At 43.1% G+C, this 17,278-nt stretch overlaps 1 protein-coding gene across 2 annotated transcripts in view; it reads left to right on the top strand.

Moving 5' to 3' along the window:
* Positions 1-17,278, top strand: part of LOC134530761 (bromodomain adjacent to zinc finger domain protein 1A) — a 158,831-nt gene that overhangs the window by 112,593 nt on the left and 28,960 nt on the right. For both annotated transcript variants that reach the window (XM_063365909.1, XM_063365910.1), the window contains one exon: positions 6,151-6,344. In XM_063365909.1, the coding sequence (XP_063221979.1) occupies positions 6,151-6,344 (194 nt within the window). The remainder of the gene's footprint in view (positions 1-6,150; positions 6,345-17,278) is intronic.

Genomic DNA, 17,278 nt, shown 5'->3' on the forward strand with positions numbered 1-17,278 from the left:
CGTACTGATATTTTCCTAACATATGTTCCAGTACTCTTGACAATGTCTGTACCCCATTATTACACCCAAACGGCATGCGACACCAGCTATTGTGCCCCCACGGCGTGACGAACGACAATGGTTCCCTAGAATCTGGGTGTAACTCTATTTGCAAAAAAGCCTGGTTTCAATCCAATATTGTAAAGTACTTTGCCTTCTGCTAAGTCTACACTCGGTACTGGAAACGGGTCCAGGCATAATTTAAGGTTGACCCGTCTCAGGTCCATAACTAAACAATACCCTGAGGGTTTCCCCTTACCTTTCGGTACCAAAAACGCCGGACTCGCGCATTGACTAGTAGATTTAACTATTTCACCTTTGTCTAGCATTTTGGAAATCATTTCAGGAAATGGTTTCACCTTAACTGCCGCCACCTTATACGGTGCGCAGACCACTGGATCTCCGTCCTTTAAATGAAAACGGTAAGGCAAAACTGTACAGTGACCCAACTTGTCCGTCAAAACGTTTGGATACTTTTCCTGAAAATATTCCATCATATTTTCACGCTCTTCGTTTGCTCTGACTCCATACACTTGTCTTTCACTCCCTCCCCTTACCAAATCTACCTCCTGTTCTGGATTTTTGCTAAACTCAAAACGAAGTCTGCATGTTCGAAAATCAATTATTGCTTGGTTATGAGTCAAGAAGTCAATTCCTATAATTACTGGATAGTTGATGCCATCTAGCACGTAACACTCGTATTTCCACGCAAATCCACCGATGCTAATCAATACACGCGCTACGCATTCTGAGGCCAACAAACCCCTATCAGCTGTGGTAAATGTTACCCTAGGAATTTTCTTTATTTGAATTGTTCCAATATCATTCTCCCTGAGTATCTGATTACACCAATTTTTACTTATTAGCGTACCCGACGATCCTGTGTCGACAAGACCATTCACGCAATTTTTCCCAATTGTAATGGGTACTTTAATTGAACCTGATTTTTTTATTTTCAATGATCCCGACCCGTTTTGTACTACAAATTTTTTTAAATAACACTTATCTTGCCTATGGCTCGTATCACCGCATTCCCAACATTCACGTCTCCCGCCGGCGTTCGTCACTGACGTCCCTACACAGTCCCGACGTACATGATCAGCCGACCTGCAACCCCAACAGCCTTTCTGCTTGCTTCTATGAAGCCTTCCTACTTCATGTACTGCTAGTTCATGTTTTTCCTCACGGCTTTCCCGGCCGTCCACCCTCGATTTTCCCTTTAATTTACAATTACATTTCCAATGACCTAATTTTCTGCAATTCCAGCATTCAAACCTTTTACTTTCTTGACCTTTCGTTTTCGAAAAATCTACGCCACGTTTCCGTTCCCTTGCCTCTATAGTAACACTTTGAAGTTGTGTGATTACTACGTCGACAAATGCTACACGGTGGTCTCAAGTTACCAGGGACCGCTTCTACCTTGGGCTGCGCGTACAACATTGCACTGTCCAATTTTTACATTTCTTTCTCATCCGCGAGCTGTAGTAGAGCTGCCAACGTAACCGGCCTTGCTACTCCTATAAAATATCGGATGTATTCCTCATGGAAATTATTCATGACTATTGCTGTATATTTTTCCTCTACATCCGGCATGCCTAATATTTCGACATGGCGAATAATGTCGGCTACGTGATCCGACAAACTCTTGCAGTACCGTAACCGTACCTTTATTAACGTACAGTTTGAACAAACTTTACTAAGCCACACTTTGTACAACTTATCCGCGGGCCAAACCTCTAACGTAGCTTGGGCGAATATTTCCCGAATTTTTTCCGGAACTTTAGAGATCATTCCGCCATACCACATTTCACGTGTTCCGATGCCTAACTTTAACATTTTATTCAACTCAATCAAAAATTGTATAGCATGGTCCACATCCATGTGACATAAATCTGGTATTTTATCAATCAACAGCATGACTCTACCGTATACGTTAGTGCTCGCAGGCACGAACAGACCCATGCTGCCTGCCGTCGAAGGATCTTTGTCCCGGCGTATAAGCTCCTGAACCTTGGCCCATAATACCTCGATGCCATCCTCCGAGCCGTACTCGACTCCCGCCTCGCTCAGCATAGTGCCTAACGCAGCCTTACTGAGCTTCTGCGTCCAAAACATGGCTGCAGACATGTTAGTAACGATTATTAACACAAATGCTAGTGACACACTATGGTACAATAATCTTTTTAATTTTTCAGCCTTACGTATTTGAACATTGCTCTGGCCCTTTCTACCCTTCCATTTGACACCGCCTCTGCTCTGAGGGAGCAGAGTGGCACACCTACGTTAAGCCCTATTATACAAAGAACTAACACATTTTACAAAATAATAATTTATTTTGCCCCTCAGATTTTATAAACCATAGGTTACAAAGAACGGTGACAAAAACAAATAGTTCAGGGCCTTATACAGTTTTTAGTTCATGCTAAAATAATCCCTAACCGACCTAAGTGTCCGCCACTGTTACTGACGATTTTGTCGATCCCACCTCAATATTGCTATTTTCCGGGCGCCCACGACGATGGGTTCGTTGCGGCCGAGTTGCTGCTGTTTACTATGTTCCTCTTCGGCGACACGGCTGGGGCGGTGTGTTCTCGACAGATCTCTCCTTCCAGTGCTGCCCTGATGGGTCAGCAACCAGGATACCCATATGCTTGTTCCCCCGATGACACGACCCGCCGTTCTGTGGAACTGTATGGTTCCCGGGTCACCCCGTGTATGCTGCACGACGTCAGACCTGGTCTGCACGTGCCATGTCACAGCCATTCCCTGGTGACGGTCCATGCAAGCCGACCCTTGACCATCACTCGTCAGCCCTACACCGCTATTCTGCCGGTGACCACTGCGTCCTTCCGCCGTCGCTCCGCCACACCTTCTCCCCTATTTGCCGCTACAATATGGCCCGGCCTCCGCCAGACTGCGCATGTGCCGTAGCCACCCGCCTGCGCTCACCTCTACTGACGTCACTGGTCCCACGTGACGATCAAAACGTAAGATATCCGTTTTAAACTCACGTCACATACCTTTCCAAACCATCCATTACTGACGGTGAAACTGATATTACTGTCCGGATAATTACATTTTAATTTTTCAAAAATTGAAGTTGTGTCTTATCGCATAATCGTCGCACAATTAATGAGATCAAGTTTGAGTAGTGGTGCGATTTTTATGCGAAAAAAAATAGTTTTTGAGTAAAGTTGTTCATAAAAACATAATCCATTCATGGAAAGTACATTTATTTAAAAAGTAGAATATAAAAAAGCACCCCAAACAATTTAAATAAATAAGTCATGCAATAAAAATCTTTCTTTAACTTTAAATAAATAAACAAAATCTGTTACCCAAATGCGAGCCTGAACTAACGCATAACTATTGTCATAGTACACACCACAAAATAGTGCGGGTTATCAAATATAGTAAACTAGGCACAAGACAGAGAGCGCGCGTTGCAATCGGCGAGATATCAATATCGATATTCGACTAAGTGTGCTGGCTCTATACGGGAAGCAACATAGCCAAACATGAATGATGCCAACTAGCGCTGGCTACCTTTTTATAAATGGTATACCGCGGCGACGCAGACTAACAGATAAAGGTTATAAGGTTTAAAAAAGTCTTTAAAAGAAAATTGTGCGCACAGTTGACTTGCTTAAAACTAAAATGTGACCAACATAAGCGTGGCCTTCATGTCAATCTGAGCGCCGTAATACTTCTAGTTTTGTTTCAAATACTTGAACACGATGCATTATGAGTGATCAAGCACGTACGGTTACCGGCAGGTGAATGGGCAGACGTTGCTTTTATTTGTGTGATTTCCTTGCCACTGGCTAGACTGAGTTCACGGCCCGGTCTGTAGCCAGGCGACAACTGTATGGCATGGGGGCATACGCGCGGACGTAACAAAAATTTGGTCCTTTACACTCCATAGCCGCAATTTAACATGCCATAGCTGATGTTTGTACAACAGCCGATAGCGTAGACAGACCTGTTCGTGCATCTCTTTCCCCCTTGTTTAGCTAACTGTATCCTACGGCACATCACGGAAGTTGAAACAGACTTCGTGACGTCGTGCTCGACTTTTTTTTTCCTGTGGAGATTTCGCACTAACTGAAATTTACAGACGTGCTATTCAGGAATATGACAGTAAAATTTACATTGCGCTAAATGAATCCGTGCAATCTGAAGATGTGCTAAGTGAGGGACAGGTGTAGTACTTAAAATATACCTACTTTGAAAACCAACCTTAACCGCTGTTAATTTCAGTTTTGTGTAGTTAAGCCAGTGTTGCTAGGTGCTCATTTTTGTTTCCCAGTATATATCAAACCAAAAATTGTTAGAATTAAAAAAGGGAAAGAGAGAGCTACGAAAAAATGCATTCTTAATTTGTCCTTGTATATACTGACTATAAAAAATTCTATAAATATTCATCTGGAAACAAATTGCTATAGTGCGGTACATATCAGTACATATTCTTTGCAAGTATTTCCTGGATTCAGAATTGTACATTGGAAGCATCATATTAATCTCTATCCATTAAAATAACTAACATAATTGAAAAATGAAAATATAAATCTGGGTCCTTTTTGCATTAACATAAGTAGTAGAAAGACATGCAAATATAATTTTTTTTTATGCCACTTAGCAGATGGGCAATATCTCTAAGTACTTCAATATTGCATTTATTTTAAAAACATCCAAAGAAACTATCACAAAAAACCCACGTTATTTCAATAAATCCCACTGACTAAGCTGCTACAATCTACCAGGAAAACAGCTAGCCACCGACTGTGGGATTTAAACACCCGCTAAATCTATTGGGAAGATGACTGACGTGGCAACAGTGAGTTCAGCTTAGCTGGAATAAACAGGGATATGCTATTGCTTTCTGCTAATGACAGTTTTTTCTTGTTTCATGACTTGTTAGTGTTTGTGGTTCATCTGTATTGTGTTTAATGCATGTTAGAGAAAATGTATATGTGCAGGTATTTTAGTGCTTTTGCTAATTGAAGTTGCTTATTACAAGGTTTTGTTCTTGATTATCATATGCATGCATGTGCATTATGTTCAGTTCAATACTAATTATTTATGAACTAATTACTGTATTTAGTTATATGTCATGTTCATATAATTTTGTGTTTTAAAGGGTTGGTGTGGTGTTCCTGTTAAGGTTTTAATTTTAATTGAAACGTGTTGCAAATAGATAAAGAAAATACATAAAATTACCTGGACCAACCACATATGTATTAGTTTTTGGGGAGGGTTAATAAACAATTTGGGAAAGACTTGAAAAAATTTAATTTCACATTCCATTTTTGCAATGTAGTCTGTCGCTTCTTAGTTCATGATTGTAGATTTCAATAATAAACATGATGTAAAGATTGAACTAGTACTATTTGTTCTTTGTGATATATTTTTGGGGACTCACCTGCCTCCTACTCATGATTTAAGTGAAGGCCAACCATAAATGATTCTGCTAACTCTACACACTTCCAAAAATAGTCTTACCACACAGCCAAAGCTGACAGGATAAAGCTTCTGACTACACATGAAATGGTGAAATGGGTAAATAAAATCTTGTAAGGGTGGTTAAAGGTCACAGGAAATGCCAAATTGGAATACTTAATGCCAGCTAGCATACCACTCCTTCCCGTGTCACCCCTCTTTCAATCATCTCTTTTACCTAGTCCAGCAAGGGATGTCACACAAGTGTGAAACATACAACATGTATATTTGAAAAATCAATACATATTGAATATATCTGTTTAAAAAAAAACTAATTTAATTAATATTTTGAAGGTTAGTTTGTTTATTACTTTAGTTTTCTTCTTGGCATACATAAGCCATATAAGTGGAATAGAGGAAGTGCATTTGACTTGTTGACACGCATGCATGCATGGTACGTGAGGATGTGGATGGCAGGATGGAATATCAGAGTGTTTACTTTCATGTGTAGAGACGTACGTACATTACATGTAGGTTGTGAATCCAACTTTACTTTGGAACTTCCTCCATCCCACCAATGTATTTGCAGGTCTCGTACGTCGCATTACCAGTAGCATGCAAGCGGGAGGTCACATCCATCTGATAGTTGCTAAGATTGTGTGGTGGTTGCAGATGACAGTAGTGTGAAGGAAGACGAAGTGAAGAAGGATGAGGACGAGTTGCTTCCATCACGCCGTAGCCACAGGCGTTCGCACGCTCTGGATGAGTCCTTGCCGTTGGATAACGCAGTTCTGCAGGACTTCCTCACTGAACTGATCCATCACAAGGACGCGTGGCCCTTCCTCAAGCCTGTCCTGAAGGCACAGGTAAGTCGAATCCTTTTTGGGTTGCTTAAGTACTGTGTTACTTAGCAGATTTGTTGGTTCCTAGTTCAAAAAATACTCATAGAATGCTAGTGGACCTATCCTTATGTTCTCTCCTATTTCTTTTTCATTTCTTTCCTCATTTTTTATTACACCCTGCCCTTCACTCTTGTCTTCCACTCTTGCCCATCCTTCTCTACTCAGAGGTTCTTGGTAGCCATAATAGCTTAGTTGTCACATGTACAGATGATGTCTCATGAATTAAAAGAAAATAGGATGAAAACTTACTACTAATTAAGCATTTAAAATATGATGAAAATATATTACTTTTTTCAAAGTAATTTAAATTTTATAAAATCTTTTTTATCGGATATTGAAAACTTCCTACTTGCTGCCATGCTACAATTTTGTGAATAAAATTTATTTTAACAGAGATCTCTTACGTGTGTGAAAAAAATAGTATCATCTCCTTTCTTTAAGAAATTATTTTCACGTACAATTTTTTAGCATTAAGCATGTCATTTTTATTAGATGCATACCTAAAAATTTCAGTCCAAGCAGAAGCAAGATTTTTAGATACGTAATTGGTGTGCTAACAAACTAAAACACCTGTTTTCAAGATGGGGTTCAGATGGTTATAAGTTGATGACACTGGTATGGGCTTTAGTAAGGAACTCGAGTCAGACAGAGTATAATCTGGGTGTTATGCTTTGCTTTTAACATTCAACTATGGCTTTAGTTAAATATTTATTTTAATTAATCTTTTTTTTTTAGGTACTATTACACTCCTCAGTCATAGCAGAGTAAACCCAAGTTATGTTACAACTTTGTTACAATTCACTCTCCTGATGACTGGGGGCAACAAGTGGATCTTTCAGTTTCAAAAGGCAAAATAATGATTTTGTCTAGATATTAGTACCTCTGTTTTTATTTTACTTTTGATTATTTTCACAGTAAGATGATATTTTATAAATTAATTGACAAATATATATATAGCATGAATTTATAATCACATTATTAAAAGAATGGGCCGGCCCTTAGTAGACAATTAAATGGATCTTTAACATAATTTAAATAAAATTCGTAGCAATAAACTGCTTCGCAGTGCTAGGATCTTTTAAGTGTTAATTATACATTTATGGCTGTCAGATATGTTCAATGTCGTGGTTCAATGCTAGTCCAAAAAAGTTTTTAAAAACTGAAGGGCTGGCGGGTTGAAGGTTGCTGGATGAAGTGGAACAGCTGACGGGACGTCAGAGGGCCTTAGTCATCCGGCGTGGAGACTGATCTGGTCCTTGGAATGTGTCCGGTTCTTGTAAACTGGTTTGGTACTTGTACCCTGGTCCGGTACTTGTTCCCTGGTCCAGTACTTGTACCCTGGTCCAGTACTTGTACCCTGTCTGTGAACAGAGCCGAAACATATGTTCAGGACTAATTCACAGACAGTTGGTGGAGTAGGCAGAAAATGCCTTCTAGTCACGATGATGGTCGGGGAGTAAAGGTAGTAAAAACTCGCCAAACAGGGTAATGTCTTTCAGGATCTGCCCGGGCATTGAGAAAACTTTTCATGATTTTATAAAAAAAATTAATTATTTATGATGACTATAACACGACTACTCGAGCTAGATCTACACGGACTGACTAACACCTAAACACTACCGTTATGGGAATCATCCCTTGTCTAGTTGATCACATCTTAAAAGACAAACGGAGAGGCATCCTGATAATGTAGATGCGAAGTAGCCAGTCCAGAATCGCGGTGCGCAATAAATTTGGGGCAGAAAAAACTCGTAATTAAAAGGCGACGTTAAAGAAAGAAAGGGGGGGGGGGAAGCTTCGGCTTGTCGAGAAAAGCAGACTTCGATATCTCAAAGTTGGTGGTACTGCCCGATGTCAGCGCGACCTACTGAGGTGTGGCTGAACCGAGTAGAGGTCAACTCGCACGAGGCCACAGCTAGAAGCATGTGGCTTATGGAGCGGACTAGGCCAGCGCCCTGGTGGCCTGGCAAGGAATTACTGGGTACTGGTTGCTGCGGGAGAGGCCAGAGGGCAGGCGTTCAGCGGGCGTTCAAACTCCCATGGGGAAGTGATTCGCAAAACTACCGCTAGGTTGCATAAGCATGTACTTTTGGGACTAGAGTCGTGGCCTTGGGGAGAGGCCGACCCTGGCGGGGTTAGTGGCCGGTCAAAGCCCTGGGCCGGTGTTCCCAGGAAAACTTGAAGAGGTGGGGATGTGTGGGGGCTGCTGATGACAGTGGGAAAGGGGCTCTACAGGACCCGGAGGCGTGACTGTACTTTGCTGAAAAAGGCTCACGTCAGGCGAGGTCTTAGAATTAGCCTGCCCTGAGAGCTTGCAGGGCATAACAGTTCTCGTCACGGATCGGAGGTGAATTACAGGCGACATTGGTGCGCCAAGGCGGGAATAAACGGATACCAGTCTGACTCGCAAAGACTAGTCAAAAATTGAATTTACGGCTGGGTAAAATTGGGGAGACAGGTCTGACAAAGGTTGAATGGGAGTGTACAGGAAGAGGAAAAAGTTGAAGTTCTTGCAACAAAAGAATGACAGGTGACATTATTTAATTTTTAAAAAAAATTCAAATTTAAAATTGTGCGAAAATACTAGTTGGCGGCACAGTACTATGTAAATGCTACTAAATTATAAGCACGAGAAATACTTTATAGGTATATTAATTTTTAATTTACATGAGTATTATTTATTTTAAGGTAATTTTTTATGGGATAAGTTTCCATTAAGTCATTACTTCATTAGTTATGAACATTCAATGAGACAACTTTGAAAAACCTGGAAAACACTTGGAATGTTGTGCCGGAAATTAGGCATTTCGTCACCTTTTTTTAATTTTTTTTCTATAATTTTAAAATTTTTGGGATTTCTAATTTTTTTAATTTATCTGGTTGTTAATGGGGGTGATTTACTTTTTGTTAGGCGGGTGTACGCCACCGATTTAAACTTTGTGCCAGTGGACCGAAGCCCCTTCCCAGGGGGCCAATCTGATATTTTGCTGTCTAATGTGGACATGGTCAGCCCGGTTGAAATTTCTCTCGCCTGCAGTCACGCCCCGAGTTTGTAATTTTAATTCCCTGCATGACCAAAACTGCTTTGAGCAGCTCCTGGGCTGCAAGCTGCTACCTTGTAGAGGCCTGCTGAGAAAAGCATGTCTCGTCACGAAGCAGTCTCCAGTGGAGCTGCGTTCCCACCTTAGTGGCTATTTCTGCCCCCCCTTCCTCTCTCTCCTCCTCACTTTAGTTCTGAGAAATTAAGCTAAGAGCAGTGACCGGACGGGACGATGACCTGATGCAAAAACCTTCTCCCGGGTCCGACAGACACATCCCTGACATCTAGCGGCAAAAAAAAGTAACCGCGGGCCTGGTCGCCAGCGTGCAGAGCTTACCCTCATGACACCTGGTGGCAAGTCTGCTCACCACCTCAAGTAGTTCCCCCTTACGCCGCTAGAAGGCAGCGTCGCGGTGCCATAAGGCACTATGCTTTCCTCTCGCGGCCCGGAGAAGTCGATTGTTCTTTGTTTTCGTTTCGGTCCGGTAGAGAGCGCGCATGTCGTGTTGTTGCCACGACCGCCTCGGACTCCTTCGGAAATTTTCGGCTTAGAACCGAACCTACCCCCTCCTTTGACCCGGGGCCTTACCGCCCGATTTAATTAGGGGTTTTTGCCGATTGCGGGGCACTCAGCCCTCTGACCTCGGCTACTGACCTCGTCTCATCTACGTCCTCTGCGCCAAGAGGCTTTTTGCGGGAACGGTGATTTTCGCGTGCACGAGAATGTAGTCAGTTTGCTTAAGGGATGTGATCCCGTTTGTACAGTAGCCAGGCAGAGGTAGTTTTTAGAAAAGTCATGCGTAGTTAAATTTTTATTTCTTCTTATTTAATTCTAAAAATTCCGGTTTCATCCGCGCATCCTGATTTCTCGGTCCGCGGCATCCTGATGTCGGCGCGAGACACCTAGTGAGCTCCGAACTCTACACCCTGGTTGGTGAGTAATTTTTTTTCTTTTCCCCCCCCATTCCCGTTTGTTGGCCTTTTGCGCCGACGGTATAGGACTGTCTGGAAGCAAGTCTAATTCGTTTTGAATTTTATTTGGGTTTCAGACAGGGTCGAAGTGCTGGAGAGAGAAATCGCTCCCAGCTCGTGGTCCTGCACCTCCACTGCGGGTCACGTTAGAAGAGAGGTTTCCGCGACCCGACGTTATTTTTCGAAGACCCGGGTGGTAATGTGAAATCAACATTCCCCCCCCCCACTTTCTAGCTACGAACTACATAAATCGAATGAATAGCCTACCAGCGAACAGTGCTTTTCTCAAGAATATGTAGAATCAATAAAACTAATCAGCGATGTAATTGTTGGGACATTCAAATTTGGTGCAATTTTTAAATTTTAATTATGTAATAATTTTTGCTAAGGTGTAACATGTACTGTTTTAATTACTCCTGGGGCGCCCCCTTTTAACTTTGTTATTTACTAAGATTTTTATTGTCAGGTTTGAATAATACGAACACAAAATTCCTTAATAATAAAACAGGGAACCTATAGACCAAGCTACTTGTGTAGTGTTAATTTATTTATGATATACCTTGTTCCCTTAAAAGATCCACCAGCTCCCCAGTTGCTTGTGTCAGGGAGTTCCAAATTATCTTGTTCTCCACCTCGTGCCACCTCTGGTCAATAACTTAATTGTCTCATTTTTCTTACCCAGCAGTTTCCACGGCTCTTTTTTTAATTAATTTAAAATAATTCAACTTTGAGGCACGAGGGGCGTTCCAATTGGTAGCAGAGCGTGGTTTGGTCTATAGGCATACCCAAATCGAGTAGGCATACCTAAAAAATATATATATATATATATATATATATATATAAAAAATTAATTAAATTTTGTGATAGCAATTTTGTAATAATCACATTGTGAACTGATCGCTGGTACACCCGGTAGTTATATTGCTTTTCTATTTTAAAGTTATGATTGAGTTTTAAAGGCCCGTGTGGACTTAGTCTGCGCGCGGCGCAAGAAGTCGCGGCGTGCGGTCCGCTAGCAGGCCGGCAGCGAGACGTGTCTTATCTCTCGCCTCAGCTGGCGTCCCCCCCCCCCCCTCCATCACCCCGCTTGAGCCAGCGACACGCCCGTTATCTGAGGGCGACGACACGGCCCTGTTCCTCCTGCACACCCCTCTCCCTTGTCCATCGTGGGAGACGACCTTGCGAGCGGCAGGTCAGTCCCCCTGTTGAGTATACAGGTTGGCAAGTCAAACTGACAAGGGAAGCTCGCGCAGTTGTCTGAGTAGTACGGCGACTCTTTACGCAAATAAGTTTGGGCACATACCCCCCCACCTTGAAAGTGTGACTTACTCCCCGCGCATTGGGGCTAGTTGGTAGTTTATATTAATATAGGAAGCCTTAGGAGGTATTTAAAATTAAGATAGTTTTTAAGGGAGGAGTATTTATGGTGTACGTTTGAATCGTACATGTGTGTTAAAATTTTGTTTTAATTAGGAGTAATTTAAGTCCGAGCAGTATGTTTAAGCCGGAGTTATTGCTGTCAGACGAGCTGACCTATGAGTTACAGCTACGCAATTTGCCCTCCAGTGGCAATGTCCAAGTCCTCAGGAAGAGGCTCAGGGCCGCCCTTCATGATGGTGTGCCCACTAGTGTATCGAATTTGGATTTAGATGTAACTGAAGAATTCAACCTTGCTTGCGCCAAGTTTTATGATATATCGGCTTTCGTAAGCTATCTAGATGTGGAGGAAAATTTACCCAATGTCGAGCGACATATAGTCAGGCTAAAACATGTTACCCGACGTTTGCAAAACCTGAAACAGCTTTCGGCAGACCTTCTCCATGGAATTTATATAAAAGAGATAGAACGATGTTTGCAACAGACGGCAGGTTTCCATACAAAATTGGCGGCGAGAGCAGCCGTTTTGGAAGGCACACGACGCAGTCAGCATTATGTGGCTGAGGCACAGGCTTTAGGCATCGATTGTCCCGCCTTCCCGGAAGGGGACGCTCCTAGCTTGCCCCTGGGAGTAGAGCAACCCGACACGCGACAATCTGAAGTACGGGCAACGGTAAACAGACAGGAGACGGAAACAAAAAGATTACCAGACGCAGCCCCTGACTCACAGCCACTAACGTCGCTTCCAAACCAACCGATACACGTATCTACCACTCATTCAGAGCCGCTTGTGCAGCCGACGACAGCGGCGACAAACATTACGAGTCATGTGACAACCCACCCCGTCACTAGCGTGACATTTTCACAGGGATTACCAACCATGGCACACCACATGACGCAACCATACCCACCAAACATGTTTTTCCCGTATCCGATCGCTCAGGGCTATTTTAATCCTTATGCTTAATTTCAGCCACAGTTTCCTTCATGGCAAACCACCCCACTTCCGAGTGCTGGTATTCTGCAGCCGCCACTCACTACGCCCCAGCTCACCCCACCACAAATCAGCCCCTCGGGTGCGACTCGGGAACAGACTCAGTCGCACCCGGTGTCACACCAGCCTTCACCTCAGCCGGCAGGAGCCGCGGCTCAGCCCCACGACTCAGTATTGCGGAGCACGACAGCCCCAGAAACTGGCTACAGTTTCTACGGAAAAATCACCCATCCTGTAGAAAGGTTACTCAAGGATTTGCCAGAGGCGTCGGGTCTGGACGCACACAAACTGATTGATTTCCTTCGAGTCTTGTTAAAGCTACGGCAAAAGGGAGGTATTCCCGACAAACAAATTTTTGAAATTGTTTACCCATACACCCAAGCTCCCTTAAGTGAGCGGATCATGGCAGCCATTGAGAATGACCTCACTTTCGATGAGTTTCATGAAGACGTGTTAAATTTTTGTATACCGAGTAGGCTACTCACAAACATTCGGTTGGAGTGGTTTAACCGCCTGCAGCAGCGTAATGAAGCCTTGCCAAATTACGTGGCTGACATACGCAAAGCCAACCAGGTACTCAGGCTAAAGGTTTCCGAGAGAGAGGTCGTGAGTACGATTCTAGACGGTTTGAATCCAGCGGAGCGCTCGCGCTCAGTGTTCCAGGCACGCCCCCAAAATTATGCTGAACTAGATAAACTTTGCGTACACGCCACAAACATAGAATACGCTGACTTTCAGCGAAATAAACAAGCCACATTCGCTAGCCAACAAGGTAGCAGCGCGGGAACGGAGCGCAGTAATTCGCAACATAAGAATGCAGCACAGAAACATCAGGGCAATACATTTTTCTCTTCAAGGCCACAAGGGAGATATCAACAAAATGCACATTGTACTTTCTGTAAAAGAGACGGACATTCCCTGTCCCAGTGTTACCACAAAAACAACAAACAAAATGGCGACACTCCAAAAAACGCATAACGCGGTGGCCTGAACAACCTTATTCAGGGCCACCGAAAAATTCAAGTGTTAAAAATTTTTCTTATAAGTGGGAAGTTCAACTTGCGCCAAGTAATGGCCGTACACAAGAAACACCATTACACAAAAACAAGAATCCTAACAACAAGGAGTCCAGGAATAAAAGTAACAAGCGAGCTCACAAACATAAACAAAGAAAGCACAATAGCAGGAGAAATAACAAAAATAAGGGAAATGGTAATTCAACGCACACGTACTCATGTAAAACGTGTATTGATCCTACAAATAAGGGCAAGAGAAAGTGCCACCAAATTTTTGGCAATATTCCTACAGTAATTCCGTATGCAGTAACAACGATTGGCGAACACACTGTATCGGGACTAATTGATACAGGATCAGCGCGCAGCCTGATTTCTGGGCAGTTATTTAACAAGTTAAAACAGAGCAAATTAATTCTAAGAACTGAGACCACTAAGTTACAATGTTTCACAGCTTCAGAGCAGCCATTAAATATTACGTTAGCAGTTGTGATCAAGGTGAAGATTGATTTATATTCATGGAATTTCCCATTTTTGGTGTCTGATCAACTTGCCACAGACCTAATCTACGGGTCTGATTTCATTGCCAAGACAGGTCTAATCATTAATCTTCAGGCGAAGAATTTCGTTTTCAAATTCAACATGGGTAATCCTATTCCTTGTGGGACCCCTGAACAAATAGTTTCAGTTCCGGCCGAGCCAACGGCAGCCATCTTGGATCAGGGTAACACCACTTCACACGAGCACCTTAATACACAGCAGCGGGCCGCCATTGATAAATTATGCAGTAGTTTTCCAGATGTCTTGAGTAGTAAACTAGGTCGCACAAATTTAGTCGAGTACCAAATTGAGTTAGCGGATAAAATACCAGTGAGATCTCACCCTTATCAATTTTTAGGCCCTAAGATGCAGACGATGCGCAATCATGTTCAGGAGCTTTTAGAAAAAGGGGTAATCGAATCCTCGACCTCCGCCTACAGTTCCCCAGCTTTCCTGGTGCCTAAGGGCAAGGATCAACAACGATGTGTAATTGATTACAGAAAAGTTAATGAGAAAATAGTGATACAAAACATACCTTTGCCAGACCTAAACACTGCTTTTCATTGGTTCAGTAAAGCCAAATATTTTAGTGTGTTTGATCTAAATTCTGCCTACCACCAAATTCCCCTTACTGCGGATTCAAAACCCATCACAGCCTTCTGTGTCCCTTGGAACTTGTACCAATACACAGTAGTACCTTTCGGACTTGCCACGGGAGCCCAAGTACTAACTCGACTCCTGGATCAGATACTAGGAGATCTAAAATTCAAAACAGTGTACAACTACCTAGACGATGTCGTCGTATATTCAGAAACATTTGAAGAACACATCAAACATTTAGAGGAAGTCCTAAGTAGATTTCGTAAAGCGGGGTTAACTGTCAACACAAAAAAGGTTAAGTTTGCAGTCCAAGAACTGTCTTTTCTAGGACACCTGGTTTCTAGCAAGGGAGTCACCATTGATCCTTCACGTACTCAAGCTATTCGTGATTTTCCGCCTCCCACAAACCCTAAGGGTATTTCACGTTTTATCGGTATGGCAAATTTTTACTCAAAATATATTCCTAATTTCGCTGAGCACGCAGCACCACTAAATACGTTGCGTAAGAAAAACACACCTTTCACATGGGGTCCGGAACAAGAAAAAGCTTTTAATTTCCTGAAACAGGCGATTTCTTCCCCGCCTGTACTCCGCATGGCAGACTTCACCAAACCTTTCATTTTACAGACTGATGCGTCCAGTGTGGCTATAGGCGCAGTACTGTCACAGGAAGTCGAAGGCTGTAGACAGCCCATTGCGTTTGCGTCGCGGACACTTACCCACGCCGAGAGGAAAGCCTCCTCAATCTACGAATTAGAATGCCTCGCCGTGGTATTTGGCATCGACAAATTCCGTCAATTTATAGAACACAGGGAATTCCTGTTAGAGACAGATAATCAGGCATTAGCCTGGCTTTTGGCACACCCGAAACAATTAGGGAAACTCGGGCGATGGATTGCAAAAATTTCCTCTTTAAAGTTCAAAATCCAACACATTCGTGGCACACAGAACATAGTAGCGGACACACTGTCGCGCATGTTCGAAAGTCCAACTCAGGCTCCGCCCGAAGGAACACCAATCTTATGTCAAGCCCTATTGACAGAGTTTCCGTTGGCATTTCAGGATTTACAGAGCCAGCAGGAAGCTGATCCCCACATTTCCAGTATTATTAAACTTTTTAATTTAGGAACGGCGCCAAAATACTTTAGGATGTCTAAGGGGCTGTTGCAAAAACGCACCCCCCAATCAAAAACATACAAAATTGTGCTCCCACAAAATCTGCGTAATATGATTTTCCATTATTATCACACCTCGCCGGTGGGCGCACACCTCGGTATATATAAGACCATTCAGGCTATCCGACGTCATTTCGTGTGGGACGGCATGCACAAGGACATCACCGAGCAGGTGAAACTATGCAAAATCTGTGCGCTGAGTAAGCCAGCGCAGAACACTCGTTTCGGTTATTTAACTTCAGATGTGGCCGAGCGCCCCATGCAAAAGATGTTTATCGACTTTGTCGGGCCTTTCCCGCGCTCAAAGACAGGAAACACTATGCTGCTGGTGTGTATCGACGCCTTCACAAAATTTGTCTGGCTCATCCCCATGCGAAAAGCCACCGCAGAAAACACTGTATCTGCGCTACGTAATCAGATCTTCAAGACGTCGGGAGTCCCGTCTATAGTAGTGTCAGATAATGCAACCCAGTTCAGGGCTAGGATTTTTAAGAACATGTGCTTCTCACATGGCATTCTGCACGTCACAACCTCGCCTTATTATCCACAGCCCTCGCATGCTGAGAGATTCAACCGCAATCTCCGGTCTGCTTTAATAGCTTACCATGCGCAGGAGCAGGATAAATGGGATTCGAATTTGGTGTGGCTGCAAATGGCCTTTAATTATGCACATCATGAAGGACACAAAAGTACTCCTTTCGGACTCATGTTCACTTACCGACCAAATACCCCTCTTTCAAATCTTTGGTCTTTGAATGACCTATTGCCCGATGATCCGAGAGACATCAGGGAGATTTGGAGAAGAGCTCGTAAAAATCTCAACCTGGCTCATGAGAGCAGAAAAAAGAAATACAACGAAAACCGATCTCCTAACCCTTACAGGGTAGGCGATTTTGTGCTTTGTAAGGCACACCCACTCAGCAAGGCAGTGGATAAGTTTTCCGCCAAGCTGGCGTACCGCTGGAGAGGTCCTTTTCAAATACAGCGATTTTTAACGCCAGTTACGGTTAGCCTAGCTGACCCCAGTTCAGGAGAATTCGTGACCAGAGCGCACATCTCCCATCTAAAGAAAACACATGCTGACTTAAAGTAGATGTGTTTAATTTCTTTACCCTAACATAGGGGACTCTCTAATATTAGGCATGCCAGAAATCCTCGAGGTCTTAAAAATCCATGGTACTAGAAAT

This window comes from Bacillus rossius, chromosome 3 (assembly GCF_032445375.1).
Source record: "Bacillus rossius redtenbacheri isolate Brsri chromosome 3, Brsri_v3, whole genome shotgun sequence".
Lineage (NCBI taxonomy): Eukaryota > Metazoa > Arthropoda > Insecta > Phasmatodea > Bacillidae > Bacillus > Bacillus rossius.